The following is a 21,532-nucleotide window of genomic DNA, read 5'->3' as shown; positions in this document are numbered from 1 at the left end:
GTGCTATAGATCTAATATTATTAAATAAAATAATTTAAGCAACTTTTACTAGAACTATATTATAGATTATTTATATAAAGATAGAGTTAATAAGATAGCAGATATAAGCTTATTTATATCTGCCTTAATAGGCACTTTATATAGATATATCTCTATAGAGGATTTATACTTATTATAAGCCTTCTTAAAAGACCTATAATTATCTAAGAGATAGGCCTCTTAACTAAGGCTTTATAAATAAATAAGCTTATCCTTATAAATTAATAAGATTAGAATATAGAGCTTATATTTATAACTATAGTAGTTATACTTAATATTAATATTAATATAGATATATTAAAGTGCTAAATTCTTAATTAGCCCCTTTAAATAATAAAGGCATATCTTTTAAAATATTAGAAGAAATTCCTTACTTAGCCTAAAGATAGTAAGGCTATTCTCTATTATTATATTAATAATAGTAATAATAATAATTTTAACTAATATTTTAATAGCAGCTAGTTTAGTCTAAGTCTTTATATTAATAATCTCCCTATATTCTGCGCTTTATTTTTAAGGCCTTTTTATAGTATAAACAGAAGTTATTTTTAGCTTAGCTATAATAGCTAGCCTAATAATAAAATAAGTCTTTTTTTTTAATAAGCTTTTTAGCGCTATTATTAAGTTAGATAGATTTATTTATATAATAGCTAAGACTATAAAAAAAGGCTAGTTTAATAAAAATATAAATCTTCTATGCCTTAATTCTAGCGCAATATTTATCTTAGCTAATAGATTCTCTATAGGATTTAAAGTAAATAGAGATACTAACCTATTAATAGCTATAAAAGGAATAATACTTAACTAAGGAAGTAGTCTCTCTAGCGTTATAATAATAGCTAGAGTTCTTAATATCTTAACAGTAGTTAGAGGATTATAATCTAGAATTATATTAATAATTAGATCTAGCTATATCTTAGTAATAGTAACTGTTTCCTCTATAAGGAATATAGGAGGAGGAGATAGCTCCCTAGAAAGGGAGATAATTTCTTCAGGCTATTAATACTAATAAAATTAGTATATATTATATAAATCCTAAACTAAAATAATTATTTAAGAAGTCTTACTATAATAAAGCAGTATAAAATAAATTTTAGGACCTATAGTCTAATTAGATTAGCGGATATTAATATAACTAGTTAAAATAACTTACTCCTAGAGCAAGAAGCTCTAAAAATAAATAAAAAGCAGCTAATTTTTTAAAGTTTTTTAAGCTATTATATTATTAGCATTATTATGCCTTTAAAAATATATCTAGATCTTTATTTAAATATATTTAAGATTAAGAGCTATATATAGCAGGAGGTAAGAAGATAATTATTAAGGGTTAAAATTCTAATCTTATAATATTATATAAATAATACTTCTAGCTTATATAATTTCTTAACTCTTTATTATAAAGGCAGTAAGAAGCTCCTTTATTTATTATATTATAAACCTTTATAAAGCTATACTTTATATTTAATATAATAACTTTATAATAGCTTAAGGATAAGCCTTTAAAAAGGGGGGGAATATTATTATACCCCTAATTTTTTATTAAGGCATAAGCTTACAGGACTATAGTAAAGCCCTAAATCTAAATATAATACTAAGGTAATTAGTTAATCCTATTCTCCTTACTTTTAGGATTTATATAAGATAAAGCTAGGAAATATTTAAGATTTAGAATATAAATAGGCTTTAGATTATTATCTTATTAGAAGCTAGCAATCTATTCTAATATAATATATATTCTACTATTTTCTTACTTATATAGACTCTTTATTATTAAAATCCTCTAGTATAGATCCTTCTTTATATTAATTAAACCCTTTATTATAATAGTTAACCTTTTGTCTTGCCAATAAACCTTTCTTTAAGCTAAGTATATGAAGCTGTTATCCCTCTTGCTATAATCGCGGGCGGAGTAATTCGCCAGCAACCTCCAGGAACCCCTGTTCCTTACATCTAATACCTTTAAATTCTCTACCTAAAACTAAGTGTAAAGCTCTTATATGCTAATTTAGATCTAAAATAAGATAATAGCTTTAGGTCTATATCAACTGGCTAGCTGTAAAATCTGTAAGTAAGTCCAGGACACGCGTAGCATAGCCTAAGGGCTTATAATAATAATGTATTATTATTATTATTATGGTATTATCATTATTTACCTCCCAAGGCTCCCACAATACGGATTAAAAAGAACAAGCAAGACGCCAAGCGCCGGACCGGACCGGTCCGAGAGGCGCGGAAAGGCCCAGACGGGGGGCGGTTCTAGAGTAGAGCTTCTGCTGGGTAAGTAAGTATGTGGATGTGTATGTATATGTTAACTATGGTATGGTACTATCTACAGCTAACTATTATTAATCAGTCTTTGGTAAGTTCCCTGGGAGTAAACGTTTTACAAGTAAGTAACATAGACGAAGCTGCCTACTCCTGCGAGTTGGATTTGTTTTCGATTTGCTTTTTGTTTCCCCTTATAGCTTCGAAGTATCATAGAGTACTTAACTTATGTATGGTGGAATTTCTTGTGAACATTAGAGAATGAATGTGTAGTTAGTTAGTTACCTAGTCAGTGAGTTCCCTTTACTTGCGCTTGTCATGTAAGTAACTACTCTGCTTTCTTTCTTTTTTGGGATATCTGACTAATAGGTAGTTAATTATCTCATTCCGTGCTGCAAGCAAGTTATTAACTAACTAAATAATCCAAGAGTGTCTTCTAGAAGTAAGTAACTAGCAATTATTTCTCGAACGAAGTTATGTAATTGTAGTCATTGGTGAGAAGTAGTACTGTATCATTTGCAGTTTTTGACTTGACTTGACTTGACTTACTTACTTTACATCCCCTGGCATACATACATACATAGTTAGCTTCGAGCTATCTATCTATCTATCTATCTAGTTATCTACCGGGTATTGTGGTCATACATAAAATCGAAGGGAATTAATTTACTATCCCATGGTATTTGACCATGTGTTGAAATGAAACTAGTTAATAACTTGGTTAGTTAGTCTCTGCGAGATAAGTAGTAGTTGTAGGGAGTAAGTAGTAGTACATCGTACAAATCTCTTCTTCGTTCTACTTTTTTTTTTCTTCTTCTTTCTTTCTTTCTTTCTTTCTTTTCATATGGAGAGAGAAAGTAAAGTGTTCCTTTCGCAAACTGGACGGGTTAAGTCTCGATCAATGGTCTTTCTTAGGAATGAAGGGGGAATCGCGTTCGGGATTGAAATCTCTTGAAATGTTAATTTAATATGTGGTAAGGAGAATAGTGGCATTCAAGAGAGACCAGTATGGTACTACAGTAGTACCTATTGAGAATTTGAGATTGAAGTTGAAATGCTACTAGATTCGTTTGTGGTGGTTGGTTCCGATCTATGCATATTTGTTGTCTCATATTTCTTCTGGCCCTGAGATATAACTACCTAACTAGGCCAGTTTGATATTGGCTTGGCTTGGCTATTATGCTGTAATACTTATTGACGAATCAGGTCTAAGAGTAATTTCGTCATGTCCTGCACTTCGTCGTCGCCAGCAATTATTCATAACTTCTCCTACCACTGAAATACATTCTTTGAAGGTATTGATATTCGAAAAGACTAAAAACCTGGCGACCAGATCGGGCGGCCTACAGAGTGAAGACCGGCTGATAATCGTGCATTAAATACATGAATAGAAAGAAAACAGTGCTTTTCTGCAAGAAAGCCGTATGGATTGGACGTCCCGTTCCCTTCCAATCTGCATATCGGGTTTGCTTTCGACGGCACCGTGATTAGCTGATTAAAGGAAAGGGGGGAAAATCAGACATGGCGAAATAAAAATGTCGCAGACAGGCAGACGAGCTAAGCGATGATATACACGCTCGAGATGGCGGAAGAGAAAGGTAAGGAAAAGAAAAGCAAGGAGACCCTGACTCGAGATGAGATGTAAGGTAGAGATAAAGAGTCTGTGTGGACACCAATCCCGAAAGGGTGCCAAGATGTGGGTTTGACGACTTCAGGTCGCATCAAAGAGAGACTGTGGGTGAGACTTGAGACAGATAAGGAAATTGTTGTGGTGAGGTTAGGATAGGTTCGAGACGTATCCGGCAATAAAGACTAAGGAAATGTTTGTGTTCAACAGTTAAGCCAATCTGTTCCTGCTGCGGTTTCGCAATGGAGGATCAGTGACGTTGGATATGTTTAGGAAAGGTCGCTTGCGAATCAGGCAATGAAGGAACGCCAAATATGGCTATGCAAGTGGAGGACAAGAAAACGAGGCACCAAATAAGGGAAAAAACGCTCTGAACAAGAAACTCCTGAAAAGGCCAGACGAATGGCAGAATTTTGCGAACGAGTGGGGGGGGGAATGATGAAAAGTAGGATTCCTCTGCTTCGGATGACCGCAGGATCAACTGCTTAGGACAGATGGTCAAGCACCTTGGCCATTTTCTTCGCGCGCGCCGGATCCTCAACAAGAAGGTCATGCTGCTTCAACACTACTTGCATGCTGTCAACGACCTTGTGGAAAGACGACGCCGCTCCTCGCTCCTGGCGGAATTGAATAAGACTGAGGTTTGCATGACGACCATGCTCCAACACGGTAAAGAACTCTGCGGAGAATTCAACAGGACGTAGACGGAGGACTAAATCCATGTCAGTTGAACTCAAACGAATACTTCAGCTCTGGAACTCACAGTTGACTTGTCCCACACGACCGTAGATTACGTTGTTGGCCTTGTCCAAGTGGACCTCTTCCATACCATATCGCTGCCAGTCCCTCAGGGTCTTGTACACATCCTTTCGGCCCTTCACCTTCGATGTGTTCAAGGCCACGACACGAGTAGCTGGCTTAACATGGAAGAAGCGAGCAAACCAGTTCGGGTTACCCGACTTATGGGGCCTTCTCACAGACTTGCGGCGATTAACGGGCTGCTCAGAAGCTTCACTGACTGCAGGACCAGTGACCACAGAATCAACATCACCAGCTTCGCTCTCACCTATATCAGATAACTATGTAAGCATTTGCCATCTGAAAAGCCAGAGATATTCCTTACCAGTGCTGATTTCATGGGCCGGCTTGCTCGCCTTTTTCTTGCTGAACATCTTAAGGAAGCCTCCCTTGCTGCTCTTCTCGAAGGATTGCTTCTTCTTAAGCGTGTTTGGGGCATCGTCGTGGGAGTCTACAGGAGTAAGTGGGCACTCCTGCACAACGATGCTCGTGTCACTAGAATGAACAGCCTTGACATCCTTCGGCGGAGTAGGCGGCCGTTCTCCATGAGGTTCGAACCTAGACTTGTTGAACCACGACCATTTCTTGCCTTCACCAGGACCCTTGCCGTCGGTGCGCCGTGGAGACCTCGGGTTCTCCTCAATCGGCTCCAGACCAAGGTAGTAGCGGTTACGAGAACCGCCCGAGACATATCTGTCCCGCTGGTCGAATGTGGGACTCTCAGGGCTGTGCAGCTGGATGTAAGAATCAGCAGAGCTGTGTCGAGGCGTCATCGCCAACCGTGGAGGCTGGTTCTTCTTCCGAATGGTAAGTGGCTTGATTTCCTCGAGAGAACCGAAGGAGTCCTGAGGGACCATGCGGATAGTAGCTCTCTTGTCTTTGGTGATCTTGCCGTCAGAACGTCGACTGGAATCTGAGGGTTTCCTCTGATCAACAAAGTTGAGGTCCAGATCGGGAGTGCTGTCCATCGGGGAGAGCAGCTCCTCGGAGATGCAAGGCAAATAAACCCCTTCAACGTTTGGCTTTGTGATGGGATCGGAGATTGCTCGCCTGTACGGCTCGTTCTCGTCTGCTTTCTCGGACTGCTTGTTTCTGTATTGTTTCGGCCTGTCTTGTTCAATCAGGCGATCCAGATGCGAGATGACATCCGACAGGTATTCTGGCAGTTTCTCAGACCCAGCCTTGGTGGAGTGTTCGATCAGTCTACGACGCGTTTCGGCAAGATCGTTAACGGTCTTCGAGTCAAACCGTTCCGATGCACGTTCTTGCAGAGTGTTTCCACTCGACTTGCTGTTCATGATCAACTGCTGCGAGTTTTCTGGCGTCAAGAGAGAAACTGACGTCGCTGGCGTCTCGGAGTTCGACATGTATTGGCTGCTAGAAGCAGTATGACGAGTGGACACAGAGGATCTGTTGAACGCTTCCTCGCAGATCTGACTGAGCTCGTTGGAGACTTTCCGAGCATCCTCCTTCCAGTACAGATTAGGGTCACGAATCCTCATTTCAGCAGCAGGCTTGATCGCTACAGGGGTTCGAACGACTGCCTTCGGTGATGGTAGTGCAGGACTAGCATCTCCTTCGGGTGACATTCCATCACAAGGTAGCTTGGGCACCTCTGGGACATCCTTCGCCTGAACCTGGGCAGCCTTTGCCTTAGCAGACATACCACCCTGAGACCGGTTACGAACGTGACGGAACGAGACATTTCTCTTGTAGCTGGCAGAGCGGCCGCTTGGCATCGGGCTGTACCCAGGGCGAGCACTGGAGATGGAGCTGCGAGAGTGGAATGACCGTGCAGCGCTCTTGGGTTTGTTCGTACGCAGGAGCTCGAAGGAAGAACTTGAAGGCATGGGGGCCTCTTCCGGCTTGCTCATCTTTTCAGCCGGACTGGGGCTACTTCCAGGACCATCAGCTATATCTTCATAATCTGAGAGCCCTGAGTCCCTTCGGTGGACGGTGACATTGGCGTATTCCACATGCGGGGTACCTATCGGGTTCTTAGAGGGCCTATACGGGTCATAGCTCTCCACGGTGCGTGTCGATTTCGGCGTGTCCCTTGCCTCTTTCAAAGAGCCGAAGCGGCTGACTTCGGGGATGACTGAGAACTGTGAACGTCTACGAGAGAGAGAACCATGACCGCGGCTGTTCTGGGTCCTCTTGACGGCTGACCGAACGGCTGAGCGTGAAATGTGATGATAGTCACTGGCAGAGTACTCCAGAGGCTGTCCCTGGTAATTTTCTAGTTGCTCGTCCCTGAATTTAACAAGAGCATAGTAGAACATCTTCTCCTGGTTAGGTCTATGAAAACCGTCCGGTTAGTAAGGTTCGTCAATAGTAGTGGTTATACATCCATCACTTACTCTTTGTTGAGCAGCTTCTCGATTAAGACCTCCGGCTTAACGTCATGCCATAATGTCTGAAGGTTACGGAGCAAGTCCATGTCAATGTCCTGGCGGCTGGGAACAGGCGGACCACAGGCCTTGGTGGAGAGTGGTGGCGGAAGACCGACTGGAGAGTCAGACATAGCTTGGTGGAGTGTCTCGTACTTCTTCAGGAGAGGATGCTGCCACATCTTCTCTATGCTGATCCGATCTTCCGGTCTTTTCTGCAAGATACGTTGGATCATATCTGCTGCTTCCAAGCTGAGGGAGCGTGGCAGGAAGTATTCTCCCTTCTTCACGAGACGTAGAGTGTTTGGTAGATCGCCACCATCGAAGGGAAGAAATCCAGTCAGTAAGGCATAGAGGATAATCCCACAGCTCCAAATATCTGCTTTATCGCCACGATATCTGCGTCCATAGATAATCTCAGGAGCGGCGTAGTGTGGACTGCCGCATGATGTGTTCAACCAGTATCCTGCTGGCTGTAGAGCGGCCATTCCGAAGTCAGCAAGTTTGATGTTGTGGTTGGCATCCAGCAAGATGTTTTCTGGCTTGAGGTCCCGGTGGCAGATATTGAATCGATGGCAGTATGCGAGCCCGGCAATGATTTGTCGAAATAGGCGAACTGCCTCCTCCTCTGGTAGAGGACCGTTGGTCGAGACGTATTCGAAAAGTTCTCCACCTTCTACGTATTCAAGCACGAGATATCTGCAAGGGGTCAGTTATGACAAGTCTATACACGCTTGGTTCTTCGTGCTTACAGTTCGCCTCTGTTCTCCCAGACATCGTATAAGTTGATCACGTTGGGATGTTCAATCAACTTCATAATTACCACCTCTCTCTCAATACCGCATGGCATTGGTCTCGCTCCAGCTGAACCCATAGCTCCCGCCAGGAGACCCGCGTTTCGGTCCATCGCTGCAATGCTCTCACTCTGCACCATTGCCGCAGACTTCTTCGAAACGATCTTTATGGCAGCAGCTTGACCTGTAACTGCGTGCTTGGCTAGGCGAACACGGCCCGTAGCCCCTTTACCAAGGGTCTTGCCAAGTTGCCATGGTCCGACATGTGTCTTTCTCCGTCCCTTTCCAGAAGTGGTGGATGCTGTCGATATGGCGGAGTTACGGTTCGACCCAGCTTCAGTTACTGCTGATAGGCGTTTGTTTTCCGCCCTTCCAGTAGAGGTAGGGGTGACTGGAGGAGTCATAGCATCCGAGACCTTCAACTGGTCGTCGTATCCACGACCTCGTGTAGCTGGTCGTGCTGGTGAATTGTTGACTCTGGTCGTGGCATCTGTGAGAGGGGCACGCCTTGATGGTGGGCGGCCAATGCTGTCTGTGTTGTCCATCACTGAGGTCTATGATCAATTTCTGGTACTGGGCAGAGACATTGAATGAATGGCGACTGGTGTGAAAATGCGTGTGTAGTCACCAGAGATAAACAGTTCAGGTTACTCCGCAACGCTCACACTGGCATATGGTCTTTGTGCTCTGATGATTTCAAACTAAAAGACAACAGCCTTTCTTTCAGCCAATTAGTCTCTCTTCAAAGGGCTACTGATGTTAGCCTACAGTCAGCACACACCTGATGGTATTTCTCAATGGTGTTGTCCAAAGCACTGTTTCAGTTCTGTATTTTCCGGGTATAATGATCGATTCGATTATTGCTTAAACGAGAGGACGGATTAGACCAATTATTAAGATTGAGAAAGATATTAAACGAGTGTCAGGTATTTCGATAATGGCAGGTAGCGAAAGAAGTGGTGTCCTGGCGCTCAGGCAGAAGCTAAGGTTTGTGTCGACTCTCGACAGGCAGCTGTCGTCCGTATACTAACATCGACGTCCACACGTCCTCCTGAGGCACCCCGAACTTTTAGGAAACGAGACCATGAGCACTCGCGCTGCAGACATGCCATGGCAAGGTGGGAGGGACCGAGGAATGAACATTGATAGGGAAATAGCCCTTGACGATTCCACTTGAATACCACAAGTTCCCCGGGCCACCGGCGGCATTGCCCTGAGGAATGCACCATCTACGGACTTCAGTCCTCGAACCGCATCCTCACCAGCATGTAAGGACAATGCAGTGGCACAATGTCGCTTTCCTACATCCGTTAGCCTGTGCTAATATTTGTTCATTACAGTTTCACGGCCAAAAGTGCGCAATTCGCATTATCCAAGAAGCGAAATAAGACAACTGCTCCGCCGGATCAAACAATGAAGTACGAACGTTCACAATGGAATATCACCGCTATCAATTGCCTGCGCGCAAAATCGAGATGAGTTCCCATGCAATTGAGCTGTCCAAGATCGACAGAGCCAACCTCGCTCCCAGTCGATCGCGAATCTGATTGATGGTGGAGGGGACCGATCATTATCGCTCGCATTCCTCAGGTGGAGAGGAACCATCTCGGCTGGATAGCACACATCGCGTATAACCACTGCAGAACTATTTCCAAGAGTTTTATCTCTGATCTAGCTCGTTAGTCGCTTAAATCCGCTCGCTTGGCTAGCTCAGAGTCCAGTAAGGCTGGGGAACTGGGAAAAAATCGCAGGAACCCGTGTCGCGCGGGCACATTCCGGTCATGGCCTTGGATATGAGATGAGATACACCACCCGTTCCACACATTCTTCATCGTCAATGGTCGAACCAAAGGAAAAAGCAACCATGAGAACAGGTCTCATGTGGATTCTACCATCAGAAGAACCAAGATCTCGGTACGGAGGAGTCGTACCCGTCCGTCGAATGCAATTGTGCATAAATATCGGGGGTTGCTCCGTCGTCGTCGAAAAAAGCGAGGGAAGGGACGCAGCTCGATTTCTTAGCTAAGTTGTGGCTCGTAACTAATTACTAGACTTTCCCATAACTGGGAAGGATCCGGGAGGGAACAGGAGGCTGTGGAGAACGATCTGCGGGGATAGCTGTGCGCGAGTCCTCTGGAGTATGCAACAGTGCAGGGCTGTAAATCGGCAGCAAGCTACTCCGTATAGCCGATATAGATGGATTGAGTCATGTAGTCGGTGGTAGTTATCCGACACAAGTTTACAAGACCAGCTGTCTGGATGACTCCGATGTAGACAATACAAGGATGCTCCCTAGGGTACAAAAATAAAGGCTTCTGGTTCTCTATTCGAAGACCATGATTATTTATTAATCTCATCAGATCAGCAGTAGACATATAGCAGCAAAACAAGAACATCAGCATGCCAATATATTTCCACATCTATCTGTGCGCCAAATTGTCCTGTCTGGCAATAATATATATCATAACATGGCAGCCCACCAATATCCGGATCCCACTATTATTCGGACGACTCTTTCATCTGATCTCAGCACACAAGTCTTTGCGTGTTTAGTAGATAGCCTCATCTTACGAAATCTCTCAGAGTCCAACGAATAAATAAGCAATTTCATACCTCATCTGCTTCAATCTACCATATTTCGTAATAATAATAGTAGGATAAACATCCATTTTTCCCGTAACAAATTATTTAAAAAAGAATAAACTCATCTCCTCTCCAATAAGTATCCCTAATGCCTTTAAACACCTACCAATGCTCCTCCCCAATCTTCACCTCATTCACATCAACCCCATCAACAAACCACCTCCCTTCCCCATTCCCATCCGGTCCAATCAACACATCATTCCCACTCATCTGCCGCTTCCGCATCTTCCCCGTATCGCGATCAAACGTCCAATCCTCCAGACCATAGCATCGCTTCCAGCGCATCCCATCATGTGCATCCTGATACTCGTACCAGAACTGCACGGCAATGCGATCGTCCGTGTACGCAAACAGCTCTTTGCGGAGCCGATACGATTTCTCCCGCTGCCATTTCGCAGTGAGGAAATCGATGATGGCGGCCGTGCCGGTGAGAAAGGTGTCGCGATTACGCCAGATCGAGTCTGGAGTGTATGCGGTGGCGATTTTGGAAGGGTTTCTAGAAGGACAGGAAAGAAGGGGAGGGTGTGTTGTCAGCTTTTCCTAGTTTGGGTAGTATGATGTTGGTTTTGTAGAGTAAATAAATAATATAGCGGCTAGTTAGGTGGGGATGCGGCTTTTTCTTCATCATCATCATCTTCATCTTCTCTGTCTTTTCTCTTTTTCTTTGCAGCACATAGAGAGAGAGGAGGGGGGAAGTAAAGGCGACATTGGGATTGGATCGGATTAGACACGATTATACTAATAGATAGGACATTGAAGAGGCTCATCAAAGGGAGAAGCAAGGGATGCGGTAGACTATTGCGTCTTGTCCCGCATTCTTTGCGATTCCGGGAAACCCATCGATCACATCGCTCGGAAGGGGGGAAGTACGGTAGTAATAATAGCCACGAGCAGATGACCACCACAACGATAAGAGAATTTGAGTAGAAACGGCCCGAAAAGAATAGTCATCATAATAAAAACAACAACAATAACAATAACAATAACAATAACAATAGGATTACCACCGCTTACTGTGTATTCCAGGCGTCTTGAGCAACCTTGAGCTTTTTCTGCGCCGTCTCTGCAGTGAATGGGGGCTTGAGATCGGCCATTTTGAGCCTGATGCGAGAAATATATATATATATATATTTCTGTAGAGTGTATATTTATATTTTTTGGGGGTTAATTTCGAGAGTGATTATTTTGCTATTCTGGTTTAATTCACCGTGACAATGTCGATGGAACATGTATCATAGGAGCAGTGACACTACCCTTGAGAGCTCCTATTTAATTCATGACACGGGGTTTGGTTAGGCCAGCCACGCCGTCCGGGATCTATGCCCGCGTCATGAACAGCTTTGAGGCCAATAGTTAACTTTATTCAGTATCAACTAAGTAACTAGTCAGTTATTAATGAAGTTCGAAGCTGTTGACTCATATCCACGGCCTGGATTTCCATCATATGTCAGCTGAACGAGACCAGCTAGATTGGTTAATAATAATAACACTGCGCAGAATAATAATCGAGATGATGATGAGGAATCAGTTCTGGAAATCGATCGCCGTGGGAGGCAAGACTCGGCGACTGGCCGGCCGGCACCTAAAATAGGGAGGCGGAGATCTACGGAGCTCGGACCTTGGGAGAAAAGTTTTCTCGGAGCTCCCAAGGAACGAGTTGCTTGAGACTCCCAATAGACTAGCATCCTCACTGCCACTCTTTGTCTATATCCAATCTGATTCTCAAGCGGTCTTCTACATCGTCAGGTGAAGTTCACATAAGCTCTGTTGTAGCCCAGCCTTAGAACCATCTTAAATGATTCTCGGCCGAGTGTGTCGAGACTACAGTACTACTACGGAGAGCATGACGTCTCGACTCTCTCCCGTTGTCGGTCTTATCTGATCGATCGGAGGAGGGGGGGTCGATACTTACGTAAGGCGGGGTAGTTTCGGAGTGCTCTCTCTTGGGGTGGTGAGACATGGCCTTTGAATTGGAGAAGAGGAAGAAGAAGAAGAAGAAGAAGAAGAAGAAGAAGAAGAAGAAGAAGAAGAAGAAGAAGAAGAAGAAGGAGAATGATAAGGATAATACTATTTTGATATTAAAGATCAGGCATTTATTTCCCTCTTGAGGCTTCTCCTGTAGCAATTGCTCCGTCGAAGAGTTGTAGAGTTCATTAACCATGGAATCCATTGACGTGATGGCCAGGGACGCAGCGAAAGCGATAGAAAGCCCGTGACAGGGGATGCCCGGCGGTGATTCGTCGGCGGTGACATGGGTCGCATGCATGCAAATGATGGTAGGCGATTATTCTTCTGCCGTCTTATGGTAGGGATCCGATATAGCAACTACGTACTGCAAGAACCAGCGGCGGATGGTCGGGGCATCGGCTCAGAGGAAGCACACATCTCGGGATCGGAGGGCGATGAGGCTGTTTCGTGGCCGTCGTGCGTGATGATGGAAGTATCTACCAGACTACTACTACGATTAGTTACCAGCAGAGTCGAACACCTCAGCGGGATTAGTCAACGTGGGCGGTCTAGATAACCACAGCAGTCGGCGGTGGGGGGTTTTTCTGGCGGGGCATCTCAGTCTCGGGCGGTCTTCTTGATAATACAGGAACCATTCGATTTCCAGCTGGCAGTCAAGGTACCGCTTCGGTTTCCTTCCGTTTCGGATCAGCTCACTGCGTATCACTGCCCGACCTCCAACTATATTAACCTCCACGCGCCCCGCCTCCCTCGTCCTCGACTCTTCCCCGTCTCCAAGTTGATCAGAACCATCCATCTGAACTCTCTCACTCACTCTCACTCTCTCATCCATCCTCCCCCGTCTTACAGACAAATCCATCAACATGGCTCCTCTTCAGCCCGGTGACTCTTTCCCCGAGGGTGTCGTCTTCTCGTAAGTTCATTGTCTTTCTCTTCAGGAACTTTCTTTCGTCCATTCGATGTCGGATGGTGCTGACACCCTGTCTTCTTGTAGCTACATCCCCTGGTCTGAGGAGGCTGGCGACATCACCGCTTGCGGTATCCCCATCAACTACAAGGCCTCTGAGGAGTGGAAGGACAAGAAGGTTGTCCTCTTCGCCCTTCCCGGTATGTCAATTCCTGCTGGCTAGCTCCCCCCCGGTCTGTCCGACTCGTTCGTCTGACCTTCTTCTCGTTCAGGTGCCTTCACTCCTGTCTGCTCTGCCAGACACGTCCCCGGCTACATCGAGGCTCTCCCCAAGCTCCGTGAGAAGGGTGTCGACGTTGTTGCCGTCCTTGCCTACAACGACGCCTACGTCATGAGCGCCTGGGGTAAGGCCAACAAGGTCACTGGCGACGACATCGTATGTTATCCCCTTCCGACTCCGAATTTGACACCCGATCAAACTGATCCTGACTGTTTCTTCACAGCTCTTCCTGTCTGACCCTGAGGCCCGCTTCTCCAAGAGCATCGGCTGGACTGACGCTGAGGGCCGCACCGGCCGTTACGCCATCATCATCGACCACGGCAAGGTCACCTACGCCAAGCGTGAGCGTGAAAAGAACGTTCTCGAGGTCTCCGACGCCGAGTCCATCCTCAAGGCTCTGTAAATCACAGGTGGCGGGCTCAACTCATAGATTGATGACAGTGGCGTGATAATGACCTTTTCTTTTCTTCTTTAAAGAGGATATAGCATAGACTAGAATCCCGCTCAATAGAATACCCTTTGACTCAATCAATCGTCCTTGCCCATCCACTCATGGTGAACGTAGTCCTTTTATTTATAGAGTTCTAGACGAGATCGACTGATCGACAGGTGGCCGTCGAGCTAAACATGGTGGCTGCCCGGGGTGTGACGAACGATCCTCTTGTTCCCTCCGTACCCATGACGCGCCAAGCCGTAAAGAGCTGTCGAGAAATCGCATATTAAATTTCCGCGGAATATCCCAAAACGCCGCCGCATAAAAAAAGAAACCACAACACGACCTCTATCACAACAAAAGGTCTTTTTTTTTTGCCCCGCCCGGCCGAAATGGCCCTTAATCAATCCTCGAAACGCAAACCTGCCTTCCCCAACTCCGGAGGAGGCAAAGACGGCTCTTCCGCTGCTCGAAAACGCGCCAAGACCTACGATGCTCGCGCTTTGGCCGTGCAGACGTCCGATGCCGCGCTCTCAGCGACGGGCGATCTGGATGTCGCGGCCTTTGTAGGGGCTCGTGAGTTCGAGATCCGCGCCCTGGAGGCTGGAATGCAGCGGTCGAAAGCGGCGTTGACCAGTCGTGCGTTTCAGAAGGTGCCTCGATCTTTGAGACGGAGGACGGCTAGTCATAATGTCAAGAGGGTGCCGCGTCGGTTGAGGGCGAGGGCTAAGAGGGAGGTATGTATTCTACATCTGTGACTGTGTGTGGGATTTTATGTGGAGAGAGAGGGAGAGAGGAGCTCGTTTCATGGTGTTGGGATGGTTGAGTTTGAAACGAAAGCTGTGTTTTTTACTGAGTGTTATATATCTAGATGATTGAAGATAATACTCCCACCGTGACAGCCCGACGGAGAAAACCGACCCAGCTCCTCCGTCTACGTCTCGAGACGGCCAGACGACTCCAGGGGCTGAATGCGAAGACGAAAGCAAGACGTGCGGCGTCCAAGGCCAAGCGGGATAAGGAAATGCGGAAATTACTCTCCGATGAAGGAATCCATTCTTTCCAGATCGCGCCTCGTGTTCCCAAGATCAAGAAGAATAAACTCTCGCATCCGTTTCCGCCAGAGTCGAAATTCAAGAAGCGTCAGAGGGGAAAGACATGGTTGCCTACGCATATGTTTCATGCTAAGCGGGCCCATATGACCACGGCCAACGAGCCGTTGTGGAGGTTTGCGGTGCCGCTGTCTCCCACGGAGAAGAGCTATAGACCTACCCATCGGGCTGCGGGTGCGAGGGGGGCTGTAGCGTGGGATGTCAGTTATATGTCTACGATGCAGTTAGAGGGAACTGAGGCTAGTTTGGAAAGCGTTCTGAGGGCAGTGGGAGTTGTTGGGGACGAAGCGTGGGGAACGAAAGGGAAGAAATGGAGACAAGGGACGAGGAGCCTGGTCGCTTGGGTATTTGAACATGAAGGAGAGAAGAGGCCGATCGCGCCCGTGACATTGATCTGGCGTGCAAGAGACGCGCAGGAGGATGTTGAGATGACCGATGCCGGGGACCAGAGTGGCCCGCGCAAGACTAAGAAGCCTAGGGAGAAGCTGTTCGTCCGAGTACATCCGTCAGCGTTTCTTCAGCTGTGGAATGAACTCTTAGAAGTATCAAAACGCCAGAACCCTCCTGTCATGGTGGAAGACTTGCGCTTTGAGATCGGGAGCATCGATATCACTGGTCCTGGGGCGACGGAGGCATTACTAGGTGCACTCAAGCCGCTGCAAGAGGATGGGAAAGACTTCCCCAAGGACAGTCCAGAAGCGACTTGGTCCTCTCTTATAAGCGTCACGAACCCTTCTTCTCTTCCCCAGAATGCCATCCTGGCTTTCTCAATATCTGATCCTCGTCTACGCTTTCCTCCAAGGAAGATAAAACCACCTACTTCCGAGCAGAGCATGAACGATCTTGCTATCTTACTAGCCTCGTGGCCGGTAGACAAGACTCAGAAGCCTGCTGCGCTGTTTGACCGTCCTGCACGTTTGGCCGCTGCTCGCCAACTTCCCAGCCAAAAGGCCATCAATCGACGACGGACCCTGGCTGGACCAGGAACATATCCGTCCCCACAGCCTTCAGATCCAAGTATTCCTGTCATAGTTCTTGCATCCAAGCCAGGTATTATGGCCAAGAACAGCAACGCCCAGGGTACCTGGACCGTCCTTCTCCCCTGGAAGTGCCTGGTTCCTGTGTGGTACTCACTGATGTACCATCCGCTCTCCAGTGGAGGAAATCCTCGATTTGGCGGTCTCAAAGAACAAAGGCAGCTTGCTTTCGAAGTGGGAGAACCGTGGTTTCCAGGTGATTTCCCGGGTACTCAGGCAGGCTGGCAATGGGGCTTGCGTGAGCGAGAGGAGGCGAAGAAAGAGTGGGAGAGGAAGCCAAAGGGCCGGAGAACCGAGTTCGAAAGCATAGATCTTGGAAACGGCACGAAAGGTGAAATAGGGCGTGGATGGGCTTGTGACTGGGAAAGACTGGTAGAAGGTCCTCCCGAGGTCGCAGTGACGGAGAATGCAGACACTGCCGCTCAGAAAGACTTGGAGAGGAAGAAAACTGCATCTGAGGCCGCTGATTCGTCCACAGAGGACAACAAGAAGCTGAATGCTATCCCACCGTATAGTCTACACCAGCTTACTTCGAACACGGCTCATAGGATTGTGAACCATGTGTCTGGGCCTCTTCCTGCAGATCTACAGAGCCTTCTCGACAAGCCCGCCCTGGCAACTGTCAAGATCTCTCTCTTCAATCGTGGCACTCCCACGCCACGTGCCCGCATCTACCGCCTCCCAACGACAGACGATGAACTACGCCAGCAGTGGCTTTCATTAGCATCTCCTGTGTCTACTACATCCACACAAAATGGGAGCCAATCCCCCGTCCAGAAGGGAAAAAAGAAGCAAATCCAGAGCCAGAGCCAGAGCCAGTCCCAGTCCCAAACCACACCATCAGAACAAGAACGGCGCGATGAAGCTTGTAAGCGCCTCGCAGCTTCTCTTCTCGCATCATCAGCAGAAGCAGGCCCCCACACTGACGCAGAGCGGAATGCCTACCTGCCCATCCCGTCTGAAGAGGACCTCATCGGCTTCGTGACGACAGGAAACTACAACCTGTCCGAAGGCAAGGGGACGGGTGTTGGATCGATTCTCATCTCGAAGATCATAAACTCAGCCGCTGAGAGTGAGAAAGAGAAAGGAAAAGGCAAAGCACGAGAGCGAAGGATGTGTATTGTTCGCTCTGCGGGTGAACGAGTCGGCAGGTTGGGCATTTGGGAAGTCGTATGAAGTTCCACATGATATTGTTACAAACCATGTGATTCTGTAGATGGACTCGAAAGAGAAGGGAGTTGTATCATGATACCCTGTTATGATATCTTATATTATATTGAGGCTTTTTACTAGGAATGGCAACTAGATCCGCTGCATGCACGGCAAAGGTATAAACTGGACGAGATAGAAATAAGAACATAAACGTACAGATTCTGTTTTGTCTATTACACATCCCAAACGTTTTGCTGTTCCACTTAATTTTTTTCCTCATGTAAGGAAAAAGGAATCGGAAACCACATACTTTAGATACAGACGTTCAGTATAATGAAAAAAAAAGAGATTTCACCTGCTTCCCATGTGAAGCAGGGAAAGCAGATGAAGGAGGAGATCAAGAATCTTCTCTTTCAAATAGTTCAACTCTCAACCAATAATCTTCTCCACGAACGCCTCCTCCAACTTCTGCACTTCCTTCTTGAACTGCTCGACTTCCTTCCAGCAATCCAACGGCCGTCGGTCGTTCAGCTTCAAGCAGCCCACAACGCCCGATCTGGCGCGGTCCACATTATCATCCAGTGCCGCAAGCCTCTTCCGTCCCTCAAGCTTGCTCTTCAACTGCTCGATCTCCTTCAGGACCGTCTCGCGGGACGCGTCGCGGTCGATCTGGACATTCTCCCCGGCAGGGGTGGGGAAGGTAGTAGAAGACGTATCCCGACCGGCGAAGGGAACAAGCGGCGTGTCCAGGGAGAGCTCCTCTTGCGTGTACTTGGACGGGCCGAAGGTCGTGGGGACCGAGTAGCCCGAGGTGGATGATGGAGGGGGGGGCGTGTTGCCGGATGAGAGGGTGCCTTCGTTCAATCGCTTCTCGATCTCAGCGAGAGTCTGCTGTTCACGTTGGCGGATGCGCTCGAGTTCCTGCGCAACGCGCGCTTGGATGTGTAGTTCGAGGGATTTGGCGCGGGAGGAGTCGGTCTGCGGGAGACAACTCGTAAGTTTATCTGGATTTGCAGAATATCCCAATTGAATTCTAAATGCAGTTTGGAAAAAAAGACTTACCTCGGCGCTTGACTGAAGAGCCTCTACCAAGTTAGAGGAGAACTGGACGGGGGTCTCGCTGTAGTTTTGATATCAGTGAGCTGAACTAGTTCATCTTCTTTTTTCGTCCATTTCCCCTTCCATATTTATATCCCCACAGCTCCCTTCCCCGGAAAACCCCGAAGAACAATCTTTCATTCTTCTCGTTTCAATCGCAAATACCATCTTGGACTCACCTGGCGAAAACATGTTTCGAGCCAGCCGAAGGCTCCTGCTTCGAGCTACCGGCACCCATTGTGTCTATTCGTCGTGCCTTCTTCTGTCCTTATCGACCGGTGCCCAATCGCGAGATGCCTGGAAGAGTTCCGGAGTTTGGCCCTGGGAGGACGAGGGAATTGGGCTCAAACTGGCGTGAGGTCGTCTCGGTCGTCGAGGATCCAACCTTGGCTGTTATCCAGGACTTCCGAGCTCCGTTCCGGCGAGAGAGTTGGCGCACCGGGCAGTACGTCACGTGGCTGGTGCGCTGGGTTGCTTAGTCAGCATGTGCATAGTTTCATAGTTAACTAGTTAGTTAGTTTTACATCTAGTTAACTACTGTAACTACTACGCTCTGGATCATTAACTCTTCAAAATATTGAATTGTTGCTAACCAGAAGCCAATAAATACACCTGCACTCTGTATCTGGAGAAGGACAAGAAGGAGAAGTAGAAGCAGAATAATATTATTAAATAACAATGACCGGTCATCCACCAGACAGTTATCTCTCTCTTGTTTATCCAAGATACACTTATTCCCCGTCAGGGCCGATCAGAAATTGATAACACGAGCATACAAAAAAAAAGTAAATGCAAATGGTAAAATCGTGCAATGTGGTACCAACAACAGTAAGAAGGAGAAGAAGGAGAAGCAGATGGAGAATAATGATATCACTAAATGACGATGACCGGTCATCGACCAGACAGTTATCTCTCTCTTATTTATATTGAAATAGGCTTAGGCCCCACCAGGGCCGATCACAAATTGTTGACGCAAGCATATAAAGAAAACGCAAATGCAGATGTCAAATATCGTCCAATGTGGTACCAACAACAGTATGGAGTATCGGGATATATATCTATATATATATGAAGACCTGGAGCTTTGAGAAAGAGTTGAACAGGGATAGAGGAGCGGCTATTTGGAGTGGAGTCATTCTCTTCGCAAGAAGACGTGGCGATAGCGATTCCCAACCCCTGGCTTGTAGCCTGGGCAATTCTCACATGAGAACTGCGAATTCGTGTCCCAGTCGTCATCCGATGATTGTGCGTCATAGTCCATGTTCGGGTGCTCATCTTGCCATTTCCAAATGAGTTTGCCTATGGTGGAAAGAAAAGTATTCTTGTCCATATAATCCAGGTAAAGATCGCGGTCGATAAACTCGGGGTACAACTCTTCCCAGTACTCGTCAGAATCCATCGCTGGGATCCCTTTGGGGAAGACCGAGCTCCAAACTCCTTGATCCCAATACTCTGGATCCTCCAGCTTGCCGCGTAGCGACTTCATGTGGAGGTATAGACATACCATCGCAGTATGCATATAATCTAGAAATTCCATTTCCCAATCATATGCCTTGATGATCTCAGGGTAGTCGATCGTAATTCGAAGGACCTGGCTTTCAAATTCGGATTTGCCAGAGATCCCTTGTTCGAACCACGTACTCAGGAAATCTCGACGTGCTAGATTGGCTTCTGGTTCCATCGGGTTTTTCCATAGGTCAACATGCATTGAGAAGTAATCGGCGGCCACAGCCCGGTCCACATCGTGACCTGAGATCTTATAATCCCTGGAAGAAGGGACGGACTCCCAGCACCTGTCCCAGACGGTGTGCATAGCCACATTGATTATTCGCCAATCAATCGCATCTTCTAGTTCTTTTGAGTGGGTCTCGATCCATATCTCTTCCACATTTCGCAAGGTACAGAAGGGCAAGCAGACGACATCGTGGTCACAACGGCAATGGTCGATTTGATATAAGGCACTTGTATGCGGTTTCATCCATTTGTCAACCCAATCTCCATCGATACCTTTCTTAAGCCAGATAGTGAGGTCGTGGATGCGTTTTGCTTTTTTGAAAATGGTTACAAGGTCGGTGACTTTTCGCCATAGGAAGAATATCTCGCCCTTCTTTCTTGGATTCGGTGGGTGGAGGTTTACATTCACCGTCTCAATTTTATGAAACGGAAGATTGTCAAAGCCTCGCGATTTGGCATCGGCCAAACTTTCTAGACTCCAAATGGGTTTTGCGCCGATATGTCTATCGTTTGAGTGCTCTTTGCTTTGGTCAAGGGTCACCACGGCCCATGACACGTATGCAGGAGTAAGAGTGAATGTTAGACAAGAGTTTTTGTAAAGCAGCGTTGATATTTCATCGTATAGGGCCCGATTTGCACGCAAGACACTGAGGTCTGTCTTCTGCCTCTGTGACATTAAGGGATGTTGATGTCGACTGGTCGGGAAGAATTCTTTCCAAATCATCTCCCGGATCTCGTAAGGAAGCCCGGAAAAGAGGCCGAGAATCATATTTTCCGATGCCATCTTCTGGAAGGATGTAAAGTTGAGGCTGGGCACCTGTGCTGTCTTCACGGATATTTCTAAAAAAATCAAGAATAGCAAGACTGTTTATCAGAGATGGAGGACGAAGTTGATTGTAGGAAGAATATTGATGATAGCTACTTGGAAAGGAGTTTCATGCTTTATAACCTGCCTTGTAATCAGGTGCTATCTTCTCCAACCTGGAACGAACCAAGCATCGCGGGTACCGTTCACCTCAAATAAGTCTAGCTTAACCCCATGAGTTATGTTTATATATTGAATATTTCTGCCTGCTACTTCTGCCTGCTACTTCTGCCTGCAAGGCAGTTGTGGAAGGAGAAATATAGTACCATCGCAAGCTGTTGTAATCTATCTCAGCAATTGGAACGTCCCATGTATTTCACTTTATGCCCTTTCCTGCTTTCCTCATTCGGATACCAAACCGGTACATCGTGACTGCTGGGCCAGCCCAAA

General features: G+C 46.5%; 7 protein-coding genes across 7 annotated transcripts; 2 read left to right on the top strand and 5 right to left on the bottom strand.

Annotated features, from left to right (window-relative positions):
* Positions 1-4,221: 4,221 nt before the first annotated feature.
* On the bottom strand, positions 4,222-8,701 carry C8Q69DRAFT_209032 (putative serine/threonine protein kinase). Its single transcript, XM_028626164.1, has 6 exons — positions 8,695-8,701; positions 7,872-8,633; positions 7,090-7,818; positions 5,055-7,027; positions 4,695-4,997; positions 4,222-4,643 (listed from the first exon to the last, which is right to left on the bottom strand). Exons 2-6 carry the CDS (start codon positions 8,456-8,458, stop codon positions 4,417-4,419), a joined length of 3,819 nt encoding a protein of 1,272 aa, XP_028486563.1. The 5' UTR covers positions 8,459-8,633; positions 8,695-8,701; the 3' UTR covers positions 4,222-4,416.
* A 1,312-nt stretch (positions 8,702-10,013) lies between these two features.
* C8Q69DRAFT_208801 (hypothetical protein) lies at positions 10,014-10,499 on the bottom strand. The gene has a single exon (XM_028626162.1). It carries the CDS (start codon positions 10,331-10,333, stop codon positions 10,088-10,090), a length of 246 nt encoding a protein of 81 aa, XP_028486562.1. The 5' UTR covers positions 10,334-10,499; the 3' UTR covers positions 10,014-10,087.
* On the bottom strand, positions 10,499-12,150 carry C8Q69DRAFT_208983 (hypothetical protein). Its single transcript, XM_028626163.1, has 2 exons — positions 11,571-12,150; positions 10,499-11,052 (listed from the first exon to the last, which is right to left on the bottom strand). Exons 1-2 carry the CDS (start codon positions 11,648-11,650, stop codon positions 10,659-10,661), a joined length of 474 nt encoding a protein of 157 aa, XP_028486561.1. The 5' UTR covers positions 11,651-12,150; the 3' UTR covers positions 10,499-10,658.
* A 1,237-nt stretch (positions 12,151-13,387) lies between these two features.
* On the top strand, positions 13,388-14,114 carry C8Q69DRAFT_505797 (Redoxin; the record flags this gene model as incomplete). Its single annotated transcript, XM_028632741.1, has 4 exons — positions 13,388-13,437; positions 13,519-13,631; positions 13,704-13,867; positions 13,935-14,114. 4 exons carry the CDS (start codon positions 13,388-13,390, stop codon positions 14,112-14,114), a joined length of 507 nt encoding a protein of 168 aa, XP_028486560.1.
* A 335-nt stretch (positions 14,115-14,449) lies between these two features.
* Positions 14,450-17,635, top strand: C8Q69DRAFT_461649 (putative ribonuclease P complex subunit Pop1). Its single transcript, XM_028630264.1, has 2 exons — positions 14,450-14,881; positions 15,016-17,635. The coding sequence occupies exons 1-2, from the start codon at positions 14,537-14,539 to the stop codon at positions 17,467-17,469; spliced, it is 2,799 nt and encodes a 932-aa protein (XP_028486559.1). The 5' UTR covers positions 14,450-14,536; the 3' UTR covers positions 17,470-17,635.
* C8Q69DRAFT_461647 (hypothetical protein) lies at positions 17,636-19,113 on the bottom strand. Its single transcript, XM_028630263.1, has 3 exons — positions 18,723-19,113; positions 18,508-18,565; positions 17,636-18,423 (listed from the first exon to the last, which is right to left on the bottom strand). The coding sequence occupies exons 1-3, from the start codon at positions 18,779-18,781 to the stop codon at positions 17,875-17,877; spliced, it is 666 nt and encodes a 221-aa protein (XP_028486558.1). The 5' UTR covers positions 18,782-19,113; the 3' UTR covers positions 17,636-17,874.
* Positions 19,114-19,615: 502 nt separating this feature from the next.
* Positions 19,616-21,276, bottom strand: C8Q69DRAFT_518786 (hypothetical protein; the record flags this gene model as incomplete). The annotated part of the gene is made up of 2 exons (XM_028633452.1): positions 19,616-21,117; positions 21,270-21,276. The coding sequence occupies 2 exons, from the start codon at positions 21,274-21,276 to the stop codon at positions 19,676-19,678; spliced, it is 1,449 nt and encodes a 482-aa protein (XP_028486557.1). The 3' UTR covers positions 19,616-19,675.
* Between the last annotated feature and the right edge of the window lie 256 nt (positions 21,277-21,532).

The sequence above is a fragment of the Paecilomyces variotii genome, assembly GCF_004022145.1.
Source record: "Paecilomyces variotii strain CBS 101075 chromosome Unknown C8Q69scaffold_3, whole genome shotgun sequence".
NCBI classification, from domain to species: Eukaryota; Fungi; Ascomycota; class Eurotiomycetes; order Eurotiales; family Thermoascaceae; genus Paecilomyces; species Paecilomyces variotii.
This window is presented reverse-complemented; position numbering and strand designations above follow the sequence as displayed.